Here is a 16,091-nt window from a genome sequence, read left to right as displayed (position 1 = left end):
TTTTTTGCCAGTCCTGGGCTTGAACTCAGGACCTGAGCACTGTCCTTGGGCTTTCTCAAGGCTAGAACTCTACCACTTGAGCTTCAGCACCATTTCCAGCTTTTTTCTATGTATGTGGTACTGAGGAATCAAACCCGGGTCTTGGTGCATGCTAGGCAAGCACACTAAGCCAAACTCCCACACCGAATTTTAAGAAGTTTTAAGATGATTTTTAAGGCACAATCAGAATACGTATAACATACTAAAAAAATGTGGATTAAGATGCCCAACTGTCCTAGAAGTATATTTTGAAAAGTCAACAGTCAATTACTCAAAAGAACTAGATTTACACTATTCCCATTTTAAAGTAAGACTGAAGTTTTCAAGATAGATGTTCTTTCCCATTTCAACTCTACTATTTGCAGTTCTAGTATTTGTGGATGACTATGCTAACAGAGCCTTCCTTTCTCCATAAATGATTTATATTCATAGAACATAAAGACAAAATTTACATCTCGTTTTTCCTTCAAATAAATAAAAATATCCTGCTGTTCTTCTTGTGGCAAATGACAAAGATGTCTCTCTTTTTTTGGCTGCCAGTCCTGGGCTTGAGCTCAGGGGTTAAGCACTGTCCTTGGAGTTTCCCAAGGTTACAGCTCTACCACTTGAGCCTGAGCACCACTTCCGACTTTTTTCTATGTATGTGGTACCGAGGAATCGAACCCTGGTCTTCGTGCATCCTAGGCAAGCGCTCTACCACTAGTCCAAACTCCCAGCCAGATGTCTCTTCTTTATCAGCAGTACTGAGGTCTTAACTCAGAGCCTTGTGATTGCTAGACAGGCTCTCAACACCAGAGTCACAAATCCTAAGCCCTTTTTACCTTAAATATTTTAAAGTATAGGTTACAGTTTTTGCCTGGGGTTGACTCTGGACTACATTTCTCCCATGGCCTCAGGTGAAGACAGGATGATAGCTGTATATCACTCACTATACTTGACTTACAGATTGAGATAGAGTATAGCCAGCCTCAAATGGTGACTTGTAGTTAAGATTATAGGCATGAATCAGCATGCTTAGCCTCAAAGATTAGCTTTAGATTTTGTATCTGCATATGCTTGATTGTGTGAAGTACCACATATATAAACAGCACTTAACTGGCAGTTAAGATACAGTATATACAATCAAAACAATATTAGTATAAATGAAATGTATGTATCTGTGATGAGAGCAAGAATAATGTACTTTAAGACACCTCTACTTTAGACAGACTTAGAGAACTCATTTTTTTTTTCAATCTAATGACTGAATACAGGGCCTTGGACTTCCACTGGCTATGAGAGATATTCACTGGCTATGAGAAACTTTTTAAAATAAAGGCTTTGGGCTGGGCACCTATGACTCAGGCCTATAATCCTCCCTACTTAGGAGACCGAGATCTGAAGATCATGATTTGAAACCAGTCCAGGCAGGGAAGTCTGTAACATTTGTACTCCAATTAAACATCAAAAAAGTCAGAAGCTGTGGCTCAAGTGATACAGTGTTAGCCTTAAGTAAAAATAAAATTGCTTAGGGACAGTGCCCTGACCCTGAGTTCAACCCCCCAGGACCAGTACCAAAATAAGTAAATAAATAAAATAAAAAAATAAAGGCTTGCATTAAAAACCAAACCAAAACAAACAAACAAAAAAAACCCCAGCAGTGTGAGCTCCTAAGTTTGATCCTATTATTGGAAAATTATCCAGGCAAGGAATTCCAGAAAAAGAATTAATTACTTTCACATTTCTCTGACCTTTTCCAATCCGGTAGAGTCTTCTTATAAATAGAATCCAGGGGTAACACCTGTTGACGACCCTGAGTTTCATCATATATACGACGTGCAGAATCAGTCGTTAGGGTGACCACACAGTCCATGTCACTTGCCAGATGCCAGGAAATAACCATTGCAGCTCTATCATCTTCAATTTGTGCAAGATGTGCAATCTACAATTCATTTTAACATCAAGTAGGACATTTCAAAATAAAAATCTCATATTAAATACTTTAACAGCCTAATCCTAAAAAGCAAAATATTTTTCTGAAACATACGAAAAGAAATTCCCATCCAAATGAATGGTATATACCTGTAATCTCAGCACTTTAGAGTCTGAATTTGAGCCAACCTTAGTCATACAGTGAGACTGTCAAAAAAAACAAAACAAGAGCCTGGAGCGTGGCCTAGATGTAGAGTGCCTGCCTAGCATACATGAAGCCTTGGGTTTAATTCCTCAGTACCACATACACAGAAAGGGCCAGAACTGGTGCTGTTGCTCAAGTGGTAGATACAGAACTAACTTAAGGACAGTGCCCAGAACTGTTTAAGTCCCCAGGAGTGGCCAAAAAAAAGAAAGAAGGGGAGTGAGGAAAAAAAAGAGGAAGGAACTAACGAAAGAAGGGAAGGGCAGAGGGAGGGAGGACACTCAAGTTATAAAAATATATTAACTTCCATGTTTCAAGCTATCTATTCGGCCATTTTTTGGGAGGGGGAGGAGTGTCCATAAATTAAATACCAGTCAGCTTGCAAGTAAATAAAACTGTTGTAAATACTGTCAGTTAATTAAAGACACAATTTATACTTCAATGCCTACATTAAAAATGGCTACATTTAAATAATAAAATGCAAATTATATTCAATTAAGCATATATAGTTAATATGCCTTCCAAAGTAAGTATTTCACTTCAGTATTATACCATTTTAAAATACTAACCTAAATATCTAAAGTAAGTTTCATTATGCTAACAGGAAAATTTCCTTGATACAGGATAATCACTTGATTATTACAAATATTTGCTTTAATCACAGGCATTCCAAGTCAATATTAAAACCTCATTCACTATGCTTACATAGTCCTGCCTAGCCTGATTTGGTAGCACACATCTGCCTAGCAGAAATACTATTTTATGCTATCATTACATACTCAACAATCTCTATGCTTGTTTTTCAAATCACTAAAAGTCAGTAGAAGAAAAGTTAAGAAGAGAAAAGGGGTGGGAAGGGGGAAGAAAATGTTAAAAATTTAGTGCAGGGTTGGAAATATGGCTTAGTGGTAGAGTGTTTGCCTATAGCAAACATGAAGCCCTGGGTTTGATTCCTCTGTACCACATAAACAGAAAAACCAGGGCATGATGTCGTGGCTCAAGTGCCAGAGTGCTAGCCTTGATCAAAAGAAGCTCAGGGACAGTGCCCAGGGCCTGAGTTCAAGCCCTAGAAAAAAAACAACAACAAAAAAAAAACACAAAAAACAAAACCCCCAAACCCATAAATACCATAATCAAGTAAAATCTATCTACAAGGGTAAAGCAACTAAGAGGATCATGAAGAACTAAGGCAACATTTATTGAAAGAACTTAGTAATGATTGCAAAAAAAAAGTTCTAATTGAGAAAAAAATATGAAAAGGAATGTTCATCAGTAGGATAAAAACGAAAGCACAACTCATTTGGAACAAGAAACCAAAGAGTAAAAGGACAACAGATAAGAAAAATGATAATTATTTAATAAAATATGCATAAATGTCTTTATGTTGCTTTTTCCTAAATCTAGGAATTCTCTAATAGCATAAGATTTGGAACTCAAAATGACACTGTTGGTATTTCTCCATCTTAGGGTTATGTCTGAAGACACAGCTGCTTATACTCATTACAAAGCCAATTTTCAGACCCTATGAATAATGAAAACTTCCACAGCCTTCTCTTCACAGGGAGTGAACTGTTTGACAGTATCTGTTACACATGGAGTTCAGTAATCAGAGCAGTTAGATTTCACCTCAATTCTTTTCAACCAGTATAATTTCTCTCCAACCAGTAGGATTTCAGTTTCAGTGAGGCTCCTTTTAAACAAAAATGAAACAAGAAGATACTGTTTAAGGAACTTAAATACAAACCTTTCCCAAAACATCTCCACTGCCTTTAGTATAATTTGGAAGGGTACATGATCTTCTGGGTTTTTTCTTTAGTTCTTCCTGTTCTGCCATCTTTCTTTTCAAAAGGGCTTCAATGTATGAAACCTGTAATTTATAAAGAAAATTTTATCTAGAAGGCCAATTATTATTATAGCAGGCAGCCAATACTGCTAACAACTTAACAATTTGGAAAACTTGAGAACATAAAAGTTAATCAGGGAGTTGGGCACTGGTGTCTCATGGCTGCAATCCTACTCAGGAAGCTAAGATCTGAGCATTGAAAGGGCATGAAAGTCCATGAGATTCTTCTCCAATTAAGTACCAAAAAGTTAGAAGTAGAGCTATGGCTCAAATGGTAGGGCACAAAAGCTCAGGTTCTGCTCGCAGGCTAAATAAGTTCAAGCCCCAAGATCAAAAGAAAAAGTTAATCAGGAGCATTAGAAGTGTTCATTGTTTTGGCTTGGTAAATGAGAAATGTTAAGTAACACCAGAGAGATCATATACTTCATCTCTTTCAGTCTTCAAAATATTGGGAAGCATGAAAAGGCAGCAGGACAACAGAAAAGCATGGAGAATCAGGCACAATGTAAAAAAATGAGACATTTTCTAGTTGATATCTGACTTCCTGGGTGGGGAAGGAAATTCTAAAGGCTAAGAAGGATTGGAAATCATGCGATAGGCATTCCAAGTCCTCAAAGGAATAATTGTTAACTCAGACTCGTGTATCCAGCAAAACTATCCTTCTTAATAGACAAAGAAATATATGTTTTCTACAATACAAAAAAATTACTCACAACCAAACCAGAGATAAAGATATCCTATACACAGGAAAAGGCAATAAAGAATAAATCCCAACAGATGAGTAGATTAAGGGTATGCAATGGTTAGCAAAGAAGCAAGTATCATCTCCCCTGCCCCCCCAAAAAACCCCAGAAAAATGACCAAATACCCCATTCCTTCAAAACTAACACAGAATGTTACTATCATCATTTAAAAGATAGAGGAAATATTACCATACCAAAAAATACATGTCACTGAAAGAAACAAACACTGGCTTACATGAAAGGATGGAAAAATTCTTTCTAAGCAAAATGGAGTAAGAGGGAATATACCTGTATTCCTATCTAATAAATCAGATTTCAAATCAAAATTACAGAAAACAGTCATTTCATATTAATAAAGCAAAGAATCCAAGAAGAGCTAAAAGGGCTCAAATAGTAGTGGAGTCTCAAGTTCAAATTCCAATTTGGAAAAGAACAAGGTAAAAATTGTACAATAGTACGCACAAACCAAATATTTCATGACACAAACTTTAGTGGACTTATATGCAGTACTAGTAAGTGCCATCAACAGCTCACTCTCATCAATAGACAGATCATCTAAATTTAAAATTCAATGACAAAAAACATCTTGAAAATTGTTCAATATTACAGGCCAAAATGTACACAATGGAAGTCTACAGAGTATAAGATCCACAAGCTGTATAATACGCATTCTTCTCAGACACCCAAAGAACTTTTTAAAAAATGTTTTACACATAGGCTCCATCATTTCCCTCCGTTATAGTTTATCTTTATCCCTGTTACTATATCTGACTTTGGTACCTAGTGTTTCGTATATACGTTGTTTTTGTTTGTTTATTCAAATTAGGGAAGGGATGGGGAACTACAAGAAAATGAGGCAAAGGACAAAGGGTGAACCAACTGTAACAGCGATAGTCACAAGACAGTATATTGGAAATGAACTTTACAAATTAGGAGGGGGATGGGTGGGGGGGTGTGGGGGGGAGGGAAATGGGTACCAAGACATGTGAAAGGGTATCAATGTATGTGAATAAATGCACCTTCTATCCGGCAAATATCATGTAACACTTTTACTAATTACAATAAAATAAAAACAAATAAAAACAAATTAGGAGGGGGAGAGGGAGGGATGGTGGGAGAAAAACATGGGAAGGGATAACAATTCAAGAAGTAATGTACTCACTGCCTTATGAATGTGAGGGTAACCCCTATATACATCACCTTGACAATAAATTTTTTTCAAAAAATAGATGTTTTATTAGAATATATTTATTGTACGAAGGAGATTTTGTGGCATTACCACACACTTTCCTATCAACTTCATACTTTCTCATCCTCCACTTATAACCCATTATATACTATCATATCACAATGTAATAAAAATAGGAATCAACAAAAGAAAGTATAGGAAGTTTTCAAACACATAAAATAATGCCTGTCATCTCAGCTAGGACAGGAAGCATAAATAAGTGCACTAAGGTCCAGATATGCAAGAGGCACAGAGTTGAAATAATAGTCATGCCAAAAATGTAAAGTAAAAAGTAAAATAACATTTAATGAATACTTGTGAGCTATACCTGTTGTGATGCAGGGATATCAATATTACATGTTTTCAATTCATTTCTCAACTGAGATTCTTTTAATTTTGCTTCTTCCACCTGGCCTACAATTGAGAACCAAAAAAAAAAAAAAAAAAAAAATTCCATCAATTTTTGAAAGTCCTCAAAATTCAGCTTTTCTCCACCAAAATAAAAGGTGAAAAATTCCATTTTTATTTTCTATTTAATGTTTCATGGTAAATGAAAATTGACAGGCACTTACTTTATAAACTCAAGATTAAATTTTGTCTTAAGGTTCAAGTCTAAAGGAAAAAGGAATTTCTAAAAAAATGTAGCTAAAAGGAATATTATCATATCCTATTGTAACTTATTTACTCTTGGCCCACAGAGCTACAAATGATGTATAGTTATTTGTACATGGCTAGTCTCAGAACCAATTAATACAATAAAAACAATGCTATGCAAATGATAAGACGTTACCTGATTTAGTTTCTACTACAATCTTTGATCTTGCATGGATATAGAGCACAACTCAGTAAATGCCTTGTTTAAAAAAAAGCAAACATTCTAGACTGGTAAGAATAAGCGACATATTTCAGTTTTACTGCTTATGGCACTATATACAGTTTATGACTCAAGCCAAGTATGAATTTACTGGTAACTCTATGGCTAGGTATAATGTAATCAGTAGATATAATCACTATGAATATGTCAGAAACATTAAATCGACATACTGGGACTTCTAATACCAAATTTTTCTAATTGGTAGCAAGATACATAGACATTTTATCTTAAAAACTGCTAAAAAGCTGGTAACCAAGTTATCCTTTCAAGAGGTTGAGATCAAGGATCAAGGTTTGAAAGCTAGCCTGAGTTGGAAGCATACAAGTGGTAGATAGAGCACTAGCAAAGCAAGCATGACAGCAGCTTGGTTCTGTGTTTAAAGAAAAACAAACAAACAAACAACAACAAAAAAACCCCAGCAGTTTTCTTCATTTCACTTACAATACAAAAAAAAAAAAAAAAACAGATACAGGATCGTCACATAGTTTCTATCACCTGCCTGATCGTTTCCCAAAGCATATATTTTTTATTGCTTTTGAAAACAAGATGACTTACATTTCATTTCATCAAGAAGCTGTTTGCTTGCTTCAAATAGACTTCTGTACATAATAATAGACTTAGATAACTGGTCCTTTTCTTTCGTAAGCGCTGCCATCTGTTGCTGCTTCTTAACATCTAAGAAAAAAATTCAGATAATATAAACAACTTAAAAATCATGACTTTACTAAACAGAAAGCAAACTTATTGAATCTACCATTCCAAATGGGATTTAAAATGTACTTTAGAAATTTACCACTGTAAACTTACCATTATAAAACATAAATGGTAATATATATGGCTCTAATGTTCTTGATAAAGGTGATAAACGAGGCTCAAAAATAATAATATATTCAGTACTATCTTTTCCAGGACTATTTTCTGCCAGCACTAGACTCTTTAAAAAAAAAAGGAAGGAAAATCAGATTTAAAAAGAAAAAATTCAGATTATATATCTCATCATGCTGTTTACAAATAGGAGGCCAATTTTTAAAGGTGAAATACATTGATTTTCAAGATATATGAAACCACTATCACCCAAGACACATAAAACAAATCAGTTTGTCTTTTGGTATTAGTTTGAAAACCAAATGACCTATTCAGTACAAATCATGCAAATTTCACAGGTAAGAGAAAATTAGAAGAGAAGTTATCTTGTTCACATCAAATATTTCAATGTCCACTTACATTCTGACTGATAAAATCTGCTCGATTTTTATCTTTTAAGCTGAAGCAGTGTGAAATAGCTAATGTTATGAAAGTTATAAAAAGCAATCACAATGAAATGCCCAAAGCCCAAGCCTGAGTTTAAATTACACCTTGTTACCATGGATGTAGATCCACTAATCCCAGGTGATGAAATAAGAGATACTTGAAAAGCTTCAGATTTGTTTATAAAAATTCTTTCCACTGGTGCATAAAACTCTAAATATGCTTTAGCTTAAGGAAAATGATTTTTTTCAAAATTCTACAGAAAATAACAGATACTGGCTGCTTTACTTTTTTACAAATATAAAAACTGACAAAATTTAAATTGACAGACCAGTATAGATTATTTCAAGACGGACAACTATAGTCTGAACATTCTTTTTTAAATAAAACAAAAAATCAGATAATGCAAACCTGCCATAAAAGCAATTCTCAATTCCAATCACTTACTGAATGTCAACACAAAAGTATTAAAAAGGTACATATATAATTTTATAGTTAACAATTTGCAATTTGTTGATCAAATAATAGAATGCATAGCTATCAATTTAAATATTTTATTTACAGTATATAATGTAGCACTCATTAACTGAATGATGAACACTAAAGTTTGAAATTTTTAAGCTATCTGCTACACAGCAAAGAGTATGTCACTGAATGTTTTTTGTGAATTTGTTTTCCAGGGTAGATGAGAAATATAATAACTAGTAAAAACAATTTATTTTAATTGGCATCAAATTTCCTTTTGAGTAGAAAAGGATGTATCACTTACTTTCTCAGCAACATCATATGAAAGTACCCAATTCCCCTGATACCGACCAACATTTAGTAGTGATCTTAATCCCTCTTGTTTAGAAAGAATTACATGATTATTATTATTGTTGTTGTTAGTGGCCTCTCCTGAAGTACTACTGAGGTCATGTTTGTCATGTTTTCTGGTTATTCATCCTTTCTTTTCTACTAAAATGCTTATCCATTTTTTCCATTTTTATTTTTACTCATTGTATTTTTTAAAATTGGATTATCTTTTTACCTTTCTTATTTGTAAGAAGTTTTTGCTGGGAGGTTTTAAAAACATTCAGTATGCTAATCTTCTATTACATAATTCTACATATATACAGAAAAATTCTCCCAATTAATAAAAAAATAATTTTCCTGAAAACTTTTCCCCTTTTCTATTATAGAACTGAGTAATAAACCTTTCATGTACAGATTACTCAATGTCAGAAATTATTCAAGGCTCTCAAATGAAACTGCAGTACTGCCCCAAAACTATAGAACTTGGACTTCAAGATAGGAATGTGGCTCAAGTGGTAGAATCTAATCAAACACAAGGCCCTCAGTTCAAAACCCCATTACCACAAAAAGGAGATTAAATAAATTCTACATTTTCACTTCTTTTAATTCTAAGATGGTTATGATACAAACAAATTTTGCTCGAGGTACAGCTATTTAGAAAGAAAAGATATCCAGGGGCCAGGAGTATAGCCTAGTGGTTGGGTGTATGCCTAGCACGCACAAAGCCCTGGGTTTGATTTCTCAGTAACCATATACACAGGAAAGGCCAGAAGTGGTGCTGTGGCTCAAGTTAGAACGCTAGCCTTGAGAAAGTCCAAGGACAATGCCCAGGCCCTGAGTTCCAGGACTAGAAAAGTAAGTGTGTGTGTGTGTGTGTGTGTGTGTGTGTGTGTGTGTGTGTGTGTGTGTGTAAAACAAAAAAGAAGAGTCCAAAAGTGGATCCAAGTATATGCAAGCATTTAATATGTATGATATGGACAAATGCCTCTAAGAATGAAATTTCCAGATCAAGTAGGCAAATGACACAGAGAATGCCAGTGACATAGTAAATTTAGATTATAACCTGGATCTCAGCAATGATTATTCTTTCCAAACAAAGGTGGAACACTTCCGTTCCATATACATTTAGGCTGTGTTTTTGAAATTATCCTTGAGAAAACATCTGAAAGGCTGGAGATATGGATCAACAGACAATAGAGGCTCTAATCTCAATCTCTAGCATCCATCAACAAACAAAATTTCTCCTTAGACAACAACATACAAGAGAGATAAAAGGGAAAACAATGTGGGAGACAGAAATAAGTTACAATAAAATGTAAGCTGGGAAGAGGTAAAGTGTAAATACCATGTCAAATCTGACCTTCCCTACACTTTTTAAACAAGTGGCTTTCATTACAAAATTTTTACAGAAGATAATAATGTCACTTTATTCACCATTGTAGGAGAAAATAAGAAATGTGAATGAGGTGATAATTGACACTCATTCTCAATGCCATTAGTAATAATGAAACCCCAAAATATTTTAGCTGACTTTCAAACTTGAAATTATTACATGATTATATCTTCATAGTTATATATACCAAGTAATAGTGTATTAATATGCATGGTTAGCATATTAAGCCAAGGAATCTTAGCCATTCCAAACTTACTGTGATTTCAGCTGAACCATTCACAAAAGGAAACTCAAGTGTTCTAACTTTCCCAACGAAGTGTGGGATATCTATATCCTCCTCATTAAAACCTTTAATGGTAGCTACTACAGTGCCAACCAGATTCATTCCAGTGTGATTGCCATAGTTATCCTTAAAATAAAGAACAGAAAACAGATAATTAGAGAGCAAGTACAAATAAAAAAAAAGGCCTATTTATATAAATCCAGCATTAAACCACCTGACCTTTCTTAAATCACCAAATTCAGTTCTAAATTTGTTTCACATGCAGAAAACAGTTCTAAAACACACACAGACACAGACACACACACACAAACACACACACACACGCGCGCGCGCGCTCTCTCCCGCAGTCTAACATAATGGCTCCTAACTTCCTAATTTACAAGAACTTTGATTGTGGGGCCGGGAACATGGCCTAGCAGTAGAGTGCTTGCCTACCATGCACTAAGTCCTGGGTTATGGTACCACATAAACAGAAAAGGCCAGAAGTGGTGCTGTGGCTCAAGTGGTAGAGTACTAGCCTTGAGGAAAGCCCAAGGACAGTGTCCAGGCTCTGAATTCAAGCCCCAGGACTGGCAAATAAATTAGATAGATAGATAGATAGATAGATAGATAGATAGATAGACAGACAGACAGACAGACAGACAGACAGACAGAGATAGATAGATAGAACTTTGACTGTAAAATGTCATAGTATTACATACATTAAACATCTGTTTCTAAAAAGAGCTTAAGGTCAATATTGGTGGCTCATGCCTATAATCTTAATCTACTCAGGAGGCTGAGATCTGGGGAACAGGATTCAAAGCCAGGATGGGCAGGATAGTCTGTGAGACTCTTATCTCCAATTAACGAGCAGAAAGCCAAATTGGAGCTGTGATTCAAGTGGCAGACTTCAGCACAAAAGCTCCAGTATACTCCCCAGGCCCAGGGTTCAAGCCCCAGGGGACGGGGACACACACACACACACACACACACACACACACACACACACACACACACACACACACACACACACACACACACACACACACACACACACACACTGCTTAATAGCAAAAAAGTATTATTCAAATTGTACATGCTTTTAAATTACTTTTTATTAGCTTCAACAGTATATGTCTAAATCTGTAAGTTATACGTATATTCTTTATACAATTTTGTGCATAATTCTGTTAAACCACAGAGATATTTGTGGAGGGGAAGTAAAGGGCCTCACTTGGTGCTGGGAATGATGGCACCTATATCCCAAGACACAGGAAACAGGTCCAAGGATGACAAGGCAGAAGCAGCCTGTGCTATACAGTAAGACCATGACTCAAGAAATAAAATATCAAGGACCTGTGATATGGCTCAGTAGTAAAGTATTCCTCTAGCATGTTTCAAGATCCTAGGTTCCATTACCAACACCAAAAATTTAATACAAAAAAGACACAAAAACAAACCAAAAGAACAGACCAATTGTCTAAAATAGCAAAAAATTTTAGCAAAGGCCAAGTATGGTGGTGCATGCCTATAATTTTCAGCTAGAGAAGGGAGGTAAAGACGGTTCAAATCCTGCCCAGGCAAAAATGTTTTACCAAGACCCTATCTCAAAAAATAAAATGGAACTGGAGGCACATTTCAAGTTGTAAAGCAATAGATTAGCAAGTGCTGGACCCCAACTTCAATTCCTCATAGGCCAAAGGGGGGAAAAACTTCAAGAAAGCTTATTTCTAACCCAAGTGTTGAAGCTAGAATTACTGGCTGGAGCAACTTGGGAAGCTGAGGATGTGAGGATCAAGGTTCAAAGACAGCCTATCCAGGGCAGAAAATTATGTAAGACTCTTATCTCCAAATTAACTACCAAAGTCAGCTGTGGCTGAAGTGGCAGAGTGCTATTCTTGAGTTCCGGAACAATTCTCAGGCCCTGAATTCAAGCTCCAGGACCAATGTGTACATACACATGTGCACACATGCACAAATAGACAAACTCTGCAGAAAGAAAACTCTTTGTCTAAGTTGAGAAATCAATGTCATTATTATACATTTACAATATATACATGAACAGAACAGTATAGGACTGACTGTATTATAAAGATGCAAAGTTTTAGATCATTAAAACTAAGCTGAGGGTTTGTATGTCATAGATATGTTCTAAAACCTACGTACCCGTGATTGTATATAGAGATTCCCTTTTTGAAATCTTGTTTGTTAAACATGACATTTGAAATATGATAAAAAAAAATCAATGTTAATAAATTCTTTGATAAAAAAACACAAAAAGGTGGAACGTTTTTCATTTTGTATTATTTCTTAGTACATTTGCATTGATTTTATATATCTGTAAATGCTTCATATGCAAGTACAAATATTCAATTAATGTGCTCAAGTTTTCACTGAAAACAAACTCAATAACTAATTCTAATCACCACACTTTGCATCTGATTATCAAAAACTATTTTTTTGTTTCTCTGTAGTTCTGGAAAAAGTAAAACATTACCGTAATACTGAGATGCAAGTCTCTGACCAGGGTCCTACTGGAAATAGAGCGAACATTGGAAACAGCAGGAGTAGCTGGTTGGATTTCAGGAACCAATTTCATAGGCAAATTAGGCAGGACGTCAACTATAACCTTACAGAAAAAAACAATTCTAATAAAAAACTATTACGTTTTACTATCTGAGAAGTAAGAATGATGGCATATACTAGTAAAGTGTTACATTCTAAAATTTTTGAAGGTAATTCATATTAAAATTCAGAATAAAAGGCATGTCAGAGTTATTTTTTTGAGTGGTACTTAAAGTCTGAATTTAGGGATTCAGTCTTACTAGCCAAATGCCCTATAACTTAAGCCGTGTCCTCAGACGTTTTGGGTTTAGGTTTTTTCTACTAGTGTGCATTAGAGGGGTCAGCCTGGCCCCAGAGCCTCTTAATTAGGTCTCCCATGTAGATGGGTGACAGGCACATGCCTCTAGGCCAGATACTGGTTGAATAGTGAATTTTTTTCCCAGACTTCTTGGACTATAATCCAATCTGTTTATTCTACGTAGCTGAAATAACCGGTATGAGCCACCACTCCCACAGCAGATAACTTTTCAATATATATAGAATAAACACAGAAATATTGAAAAGTGTAAGTAATTTTTATGTAGGCATGGTGTCTAATGCCTGTAATTGGGCTGATTGGAAGGACTGTGGATCCAAGCTACCTTGAACAAAAAAACTAAACACACCAAGTATGCCGGAAGCAGAAATAGGAAGATGCCAGTACAAGTCATCTGGGCATAAATGTGCGAGCCTATTGGGAAAATATAATTTAAAAAAACAGCAGGGCATGGCTCAAGCAGAATAGCCCTGAATTTTAAAACTCCAGTATTAGCAAATATAGATTAATTTCTAATTTTACTACACTGAAAAACAGAGATGAAGTACTTTATAACTACCATGAACTTCATTATTTAGAATACATAAAACTGAAATACTATTAATTGAAAATTTCCACACAATTCACATGTGCAACCCTATTAAATTATATTCAATGCTTACTTTGTCATTGGTACAAAAATGAGTGACAAAGTAACTTTCATTTCAGCTCTAGCTATTATATATAATTTAAATATATTCTAATTGTCTTGAAACATATTCCAGTACTTCTCATTAATCCAGTTTTGCTTTTAGAAGTTTCAGTTATCTACAGTTAACCTAAAATATTAAATGTACCAGACCCTGGTAGCTCACATCTATAATCCTAACTACTCGGGAGGCTAAAAATCTAAGGATTGTGGTTCAAAGCCAGATCAGACAGGAAAGTTCATAAAATTCATATCTCTAATTATGCACCCAAAAGCCAGAGTGGAGCTGAAATTCACATGGTAGAACCCTAGGCTTGAGCACAAATACTTAAAGACAGAACCCAGGCCTTGATTTCAAGCCCCAGCACAAACAAACAAACAAACAAATATTCAGAATTAAATTAAAAACTTTCTCTAGTTATTCTACTCTGTAATCATTGTCATTAAACTCATATCTAAAAGAAAACTGATGTCTAATTTATTAAACTTTACCATTAAATTTTACAGAAAACAGTATATACAGTGTTTCTACTATTTGCAGTTTTAAGTATCCACTGGAGATATTGGTATATGGTTCCATGAATAGGGAGATAATATTGTATACTTTGTAGTTATTAATTCATTCTTAAAGCAAATTTTTCAAGCACAAAGTGACTAAATGCAATGCTAATTACAGCATATAGAAAAAGTAAGCAAACCTGTTCACTGTTGAGCATATTTGCTTTATCCATCATAAAAGCAAACTGGATACAATACGTTCCCACTTTGTTAGGAATAACTTTATCCCTAAGCAAAAAAAAAAAAAAAAAAAAAAGTGGTAAGATATATTTCATTCCCAAATGAAGGAGAAAACATCAAGAAATTCAAATTTTCTTCTAGAAGTAAATGAATAATGAAAAATAATTACCATTACTATAAAGTATTTCTTATACACAAGCTTATTGCTGGGTTCCTCTTACCTAAACATACTTTCACACTAAGACTCTGGATATGGTTTAAAAAAAAAAGGGGGGGTTGAAAATAGAAAATAAAATGTGGCCTAGTGGTAAGAGTGCTTGCCTAGCATGGGGGTTCACTTCCTTATTATCACATACACAGAAAAAAGCTTGAAGTGGTGCTTTGGCTCAAGTGGCAAGACCATTAGCCTCCAGGGAAAAATAGGCCAAGGATAGTGCACAGGCCCTGAATTCAAGCCCCAGGATTGGAAAAAAACTGAAAACTTATAAACCACACTTAACAGCCATCTAATTTTTAACAAAGGAACCAAGGGAGAAGATAGTTCGAACATATCTAGAAGACAGTCTCTTCAATAAATGGTGTTGGGAAGATTTTTTTTTCTACTTGAAGGAGACTAAACTTTATCCCTAAATGCCCACCCTGTACGAAAATCAACTCCAAGAGTTGATGTAATTCTAAGCTACTTACGAAGCTGAGATCTGAGAATCTCAGCCTGGACAGGAACGTTCATGAGCCTCTTATTCCCAATTAACAAGCAAAAATCCAGAAGCAGAGCTGTGGCTCAAGTGGTAAAGTGCTAGTCCTGAGTATAAAGCTCAGTCAGGGACAATGACCAGACCCCGAATTCAAGCCTCAGCCTAGCACTCCCTGACCTCAGCCCTCCACCCCCCACCCTAGCAAAAAGAAAAAAAAAAATCAACTCAAATAGATTAAAAACAACAACTCTTAAATCTAATAAAGGAAAAAGAGAAAAAAATCATGGAAATTACAGGCAAAGCTAACACTTTCCAAATTAGGATGCAAATTGCCTGAAATAAAGAGCAGACACTGAAAAATGGGACTCTATAAAATTAAAAAAAAATTCCTGGGGAAAACCAAGATGGGGGTGGGGTGGGGGGGAGGGTAATCGGTACCAAGACATGTGAAAGGGTATCAGTGTATGTGAATTAATGCACCTTCTATCTGGCAAATATCATGTAACCCTTTTATTAATTACAATAAAAAATATTAAAAAAAAATT

General features: G+C 35.2%; 1 protein-coding gene across 4 annotated transcripts in view; it reads right to left on the bottom strand.

The window, feature by feature from the left end:
* The window catches only part of Smchd1 (structural maintenance of chromosomes flexible hinge domain containing 1), a 146,563-nt gene that overhangs the window by 42,233 nt on the left and 88,239 nt on the right, over positions 1-16,091 (bottom strand). For 3 of the 4 annotated variants that reach the window (XR_016538836.1, XM_090353378.1, XM_090353377.1), the window contains exons 35-42: positions 14,812-14,899; positions 13,042-13,173; positions 10,536-10,688; positions 7,651-7,777; positions 7,399-7,518; positions 6,298-6,383; positions 3,900-4,022; positions 1,770-1,960 (exon numbers count right to left, since the gene is read on the bottom strand). Coding sequence is in view for 3 of the 4 variants with exons in the window: in XM_090353378.1 (XP_090209504.1) it covers positions 1,770-1,960; positions 3,900-4,022; positions 6,298-6,383; positions 7,399-7,518; positions 7,651-7,777; positions 10,536-10,688; positions 13,042-13,173; positions 14,812-14,899 (1,020 nt within the window). In the remaining variant the exon portion in view is untranslated. Of the gene's footprint in view, positions 1-1,769; positions 1,961-3,899; positions 4,023-6,297; positions 6,384-7,398; positions 7,519-7,650; positions 7,778-10,535; positions 10,689-13,041; positions 13,174-14,811; positions 14,900-16,091 lie in introns of those variants that run through there. The other variant, XM_090353379.1, reaches the window with a different exon arrangement.

Source organism: Megascapheus bottae, chromosome 19 (genome assembly GCF_031878675.1).
Source record: "Megascapheus bottae isolate mThoBot1 chromosome 19, mThoBot2.hap1, whole genome shotgun sequence".
Lineage (NCBI taxonomy): Eukaryota > Metazoa > Chordata > Mammalia > Rodentia > Geomyidae > Megascapheus > Megascapheus bottae.
Note: the sequence above shows the minus strand (reverse complement) of the source record. Positions and strands in the feature narration are given on the sequence as shown.